The sequence below is a fragment of the Cryptomeria japonica genome, chromosome 8 (genome assembly GCF_030272615.1).
Source record: "Cryptomeria japonica chromosome 8, Sugi_1.0, whole genome shotgun sequence".
In the NCBI taxonomy this organism is placed as follows: Eukaryota; Viridiplantae; Streptophyta; class Pinopsida; order Cupressales; family Cupressaceae; genus Cryptomeria; species Cryptomeria japonica.
Window position 1 is genome coordinate 457,229,588 of NC_081412.1, and position 5,797 is coordinate 457,235,384.

The following is a 5,797-nucleotide window of genomic DNA, read 5'->3' on the forward strand; positions in this document are numbered from 1 at the left end:
TCTAATGAACAAGACATAAAGATTGCTGAAAGATATTTCCATGGCATTGCTCATGCATGGAATCCAAGAATAGATGTTCATCAACAAAACATACAGGTATCATTACAATGAGTTTCAATCGTAACTTATGTAATCCAATCTAAATGTTAGCTTTTTAACATAGAAAACTAATGCGTACACATTTACTATTGTAGGCATTCCAAAACTTTGCACAACACCCATGTCTAAAAAGCACAAGACAACTTGCCGAGACAGATATTGATAAAGATTATGAAGAAATTCTAAACACAGTACAAAGACATACAATGTGTAGAGAGGGTGCATGTTTAAGAAAGAAACAAGGAAGAATGGTTTGCAGGTAGCTATTGTATAATAAATAATTTTCTATATACATGTAATGTAAACGTTTGAAAAAAAATGCTAAAAAATATTTACAAAAAAATTTGCAGATACAATGCACCCTGGGCCTTAAATATACATGGATCAAAATTATATCAAGACATACAAAGTAGTGAAAAGAAATTTGAGCCAACAAGAAATGATGACAGAGTAAATTCACACAATCGCTACATACTATAACTGTGGAGAGCTAATATAGATTGGAAACCGGTTCTCTCAAAACATGCAGTGATAAAGTACATTACAAAGTATGCAGCAAAAACAGAAAAGAGCTCAGAAACCTACCATCAAATGTTGTTTCGTCTTTCAAATATAGAAAACCCAGATGACCTAGCAGCAAAGGCATATAGGAATCTCTTGACTGAAACTATTATAGAAAGAGATGTTGGAGCTCAAGAAACATGCCACATGCTCTTAGAACTCCCCTTGGTTGAAAGTAGTAGAAGATTTGTTAATCTCAATGTTTCACATGAAGTATTCAAACCCGTTACTATAAGTGATGAAGATAACAATGAAGAACAAATGAAATCATTCATTGATGGATATAGGACACGACCATACTCAATGGAAGCTATCACACTTATTGATGCAGCAAGATCATGGATGTATAATCCTTGGCGGAGAAGAGATAACAAATGGGAACCTATGGAAAGAGAAACTATTGTCAGAGTGTTTCCAATGTTTGTATCCATTCCTTCACATGGATCAGATAAATTTCTTGAATTCTGTTTCTCAGAATTGTTATTATACAAGCCATTTCGTGCCATCGAAAGAGATATAGGTGACAACAATGACACTATAATATCAAACTAGGAGTCTCTCAATTATACCCCTTGGCATTTGGAGTGAACAATAACTACAAAAAACAATGAAAATATTACTGATTCAGAAATTGAAGATGATGGCATCATTCAAGAAAACATGACAGAGCATGAATGGGAAATCATATCTAGGCTACATCATTGTGATGTAATGCAACTCTCCAAAATAGATATGTTGGGAAGAAGGGATATTGACAGACAAACAAATTGGTCTAACGAATATCAAAGTGATGAATACACAACTCACGCAATCAATTTCATAGAAACAATGAGAGAGAATAGATGCATTATACATGATGATATACCATAATATATCAATTATGCAAGCTTGAGTGAGAAACAAGAGAAAGCATTGAACATAATTATGTCACATTACCATATGAATGAAAATAGGATGCCATTGTATATGATAATTCAAGGAACAGCAGGAACAGGAAAGTCCTACCTAATTGGTGTGATTAGTGAAAGTCGGCAATGCCTAATCAATCTCCCCTTCTACTGCCTGCACCAACTGGAGTAGCAACATTCAACGTAGGAGCATCGACTATTCATTCCAAGTTGAGAATTCCAATAAAAGATTTTGCTCAATTAGAAGGAACAAGGCTAACAACTTTCCAAGAAGAACTATCACATGTGAAGTATATATTGATTGATGAAATGAGCTTCATTGGAGAGAAGTTACTTGAGAACATCGATTCCTGTCTTCGTCAAGCATTCCCACAAAATTCAGATCTAACATTTGCAGGTATGTTTGTAATTGCCATGAATTATAAAAAGCTTTTCAGAATGTAAAAAAATGTAATATCCACGTATTACATTTCCATGTTTTCATTATATAACATTTACAATTATGTTTCTATATTATTTTCAAGTATTTCAATCATTTTAGTTGGAGACCTGGGTCAGCTACCTCCCGTCAAAGACAAACCAGCATATGAGAGCAGAAGACGAGCAAAGATTCTATGGAAGGACTTAAAAATTGTGGTTACCTTAGACAAAGTTTTTAGACAAGATGGAGAAGACGTTGAACAGATTCAATTTCATCAACTGTTGACAAACTTGAGAGAAGCACAACCTACAATTGATGACTGGAAGATGCTCATGTCAAGAACAAGTAGTAATATGAGTTCAACAATCAATGAAGCCTTTGAAAATGATGTTCATTTGTTCTCCATAAATGATAATGTTCAGAATCATAACAGGAAAAAATTATATTCTCTCAAACAACCTGTTGCATGTAGCATTGCAAAAAAACTTGGAACTGTTAATGCAACCGATGGAAGTTCTCATGACGAGCTCGATATGGAGTTATTGATTAGCAAAAATGCAAGAGTTATGCTAACTTCTAATCTCTAGATTGAAGCGGGTCTTGTAAATGGAGCGTTAGGTTATATTCAAAAGATTGTATACAAACCTGGAAGTATGCCACCAGAACCACCATCATATGTAATGGTTAAGTTTGATAACTACTCTGGATTTCCGTTCAATGATCACAATCCACAAACAGTTCCCATCAGTATAAGACAAAGAGGTTCTACAGTTCAAATACCATTGAGACTGGCTTGGGCATTAACAATACACAAGTCGCAAGGTTTGACACTTGCAAAAGCCACAGTTGATGTAGGACCAACTGAAAGAACAAGACTGACATTTGTAGCTATATCTCATGTAAAGTCCTTGCAAGGATTGAGAATAATGCCACCGTTCACATATGAGCGTTATGAAAAAATGAAAAAGGGAAAACAACTTGCAAAGAGAAAAGATGAAGAAAGTAGATTGAAAGATTTAGAAATAAATTCATGTAATACTTTTTCATAAACATTCATTGTTTCATGTGATCAACATTTAATTTGCATACTGTATTGGATTAAGTAGTTATCTGGATTCCTTTTCTATCATTCTATTTGTTTATGCAATAACTACCATGCAATACTATATTGTTACTAATTTAATTACAACACAAATAATAGTCGCTTTCCATTATACATCTTTACATATAATTTAATTATTCACACAAATAATAGTCGCTTTCCTTATTGAACACTATATAAAATTGAATGATCTAACCCTACACCAAAAAAAAAATTCTAACATACCTCTAAACGTACTTGAACACTATACCAAATTGAACCCTAACCTAAATTAAAGCATTTTCAAAACCTACACACTATACATTATTGAATCCTAAGCCTGACAGTAGAATGAAAATTCAAAAAACTTAAAACTAACTAAACTCTAAACCAAGTTCTAACCCTAAACCAAATTGAGCCTTATACCTAGCCCTTGAACCAAATTTACCCATAATCCTAACAAATATGTAAACTCAGCCATATTGACCACATAAATTGAAATGATAAACCTCAACGAAATAAAAGCATAATCATAAAACTAAATAACATACAAATAAATTATTTGAATTATAAGTTATTCAACAATTAAATAATTAATATAACGTAAAATATTGTACTTATAAATTATTAAACATTTTATAATTTAATTTATTTCCAATTGCCCCTCCGGATGCTACTAGCATATATAGAGAAATATATATAAAGAAAGCCGAGAGATATCGAGGCTTTCATTTCCTTTTTTAACTTTAAATATAACTTTATGAAATGAAAGCCTCGATATCTCTCGACTTTCTTTATATATATTTCTATATATATATGCTAGTTTAAAAAGAATGTCAAATTTTAGATACATGGTAGATTTTTTAAAATTATTATTGTGCTCTAGATTTGTGCTTTTACATCTACATGTCCATGGCAAGAGATGGAAGCGATTAATAAATTAGAGAATGTTAAGTTTTTCATATGTTTTCTATTAAAAATGTTAAAAAGAGAAGGAAAAGTTTAATCTTGAAAAAAAATGCAAATAGATAATGACATAGATTACTCAATATATCTATTGTTTTGAGACAATAGTCTTACATCAAGATATATTACTCAATAAAATGTTAACAAATTAAATTCGTTATTGATATTGCTATTATACTTGAAAAATGTTCTTATTAATCTATTTCTTTTTAAAAACTAAATTACTAAATCAATGAAATTGTTATAAATTGATAAAGACACTTATAAATTGTTATAAATTATGATTGATAATTTGATATTCATATAAATAATCTTTATCTACCAAACACAGCATAAATACATCTATACACATAAAAATAAAAATAAAAAAGTTCAAATCTCACCCTCGCTCAAGGGAATTTGCCTTAATATCTTTGATATTCTGAAAGTGTCCCAACGAAGATATGCGGTGAGCGTGGATCGAACACACGACTTTCAGATCTTCAGTCTGACGCTCTCCCAACTGAGCTATCCCCGCTGTAATATATCTAAAATCAGTTAGAATAAGGTAGGGTCCGTTTTGCACTGCCTAGGTCTATTTTGGAGGCTTGCTCTACACAGAGGATGCGCATAACGCCAACACCAACAATAATGGGGTCCAGTTATAATAGGAAAGGCACATTTCATTCGCACATATATATCCTTTGAAACACATCAACATTATGTACTATATAGGTCACATTACAACATGATGTTGGAGGCAACCTTCAAAGACGAGGAAAGCATCGACACATTTTTGAATTAGAATTGGATTGGTTGTGATATAAAAGCTTTTTGTTGTGAATCAATTACTACGTGGAGATATACACTACTACATTCCTTCGCTATATATATTCACTATTTCTTACAATAAAGTGTTCCTATGGAAATTTACATTAACTTTTAGAAACACTATTTTAAGGGACTTGAAAATGGGATTGGTAACATTAATATTAGTATGAAATTGATTTGGTAATAGATAATGTTGATCTAATTAAACATAAATTAATATCATTAAAGAGTTAGCATGATGTATGCCTTGAGATTTCTAGAATCTAATCTTTGGTTCATTAGTATAATCAGCCTGAGATATTTCAGATGGATCACCTTGCATGAGTTATGCCTCTATTCTTTACTTTACTCTCCTCATTATTGCTTTAGTCAATTATCCTAACAGAAAAAATAAATAAATAAATAAATTTAAAAAAAAATTGATTGAGGGCAATTTTTTTAAGGTTTTCAACTTTCACTTTCATTCATTCTCTCGTATGTAATCAAGGATCACTTGCATTGAAATGGTTGTATCCTATGTAAGTCTAATAGGACTAGTAAAAATGTTGATAAGAAAAAGTCTACATTGTCAAATTTAAACCAAAAAACTCATAATGAACATTTCAATTCTAAGAACATGAGAATATTACTTCATATAATAAAAATTGATTTAAAAACTTCAAATTTTTGTCTTCTACCTTATCCAACGAACAAAAAGGTGGTCAAATAGTGATGAAAATTACAAAATATGCTTCTGCAAAATGCCAACAACATAAAAAGACATTTCTTTGTCATAATTAGAGTAGAAAGTAGAGAGAACCAGAGAATGTGGGCCTAAATCATGGGTGAAATGGCCCTTTTTAGAATTTTTTAGTGCAAGCTATTTGGTGAGCACTAATTTTAATGCTAGCCATATTTCGCTAGCACCAAATTTGGTGCAAGCCAAATGATCTCTATTGAAAAATTTTAATC

The 5,797-nt window shown here is 31.5% G+C and overlaps 1 protein-coding gene and 1 non-coding gene across 2 annotated transcripts; one reads left to right on the forward strand and one right to left on the reverse strand.

Annotated features, from left to right (window-relative positions):
* The first annotated feature begins 1,694 nt into the window (after positions 1–1,694).
* On the forward strand, positions 1,695–2,576 carry LOC131857720 (uncharacterized). Its single transcript, XM_059210427.1, has 2 exons — positions 1,695–1,965; positions 2,110–2,576. The coding sequence occupies exons 1-2, from the start codon at positions 1,695–1,697 to the stop codon at positions 2,574–2,576; spliced, it is 738 nt and encodes a 245-aa protein (XP_059066410.1).
* A 1,904-nt stretch (positions 2,577–4,480) lies between these two features.
* TRNAF-GAA (transfer RNA phenylalanine (anticodon GAA)) lies at positions 4,481–4,553 on the reverse strand. The gene has a single exon. It is a non-coding gene; the product is annotated as a tRNA-Phe (tRNA).
* Positions 4,554–5,797: the final 1,244 nt, after the last annotated feature.

Coding starts and splice junctions, on each gene's coding strand:
- LOC131857720 (XM_059210427.1), top strand. CDS start 1,695: ATGCCTAATCAATCTCCCCTTCTACTGCCTGCACCAACTGGAGTAGCA. Junction 1,966..2,109: donor TTCAGATCTAACATTTGCAG/GTATGTTTGTAA, acceptor CAATCATTTTAG/TTGGAGACCTGGGTCAGCTA.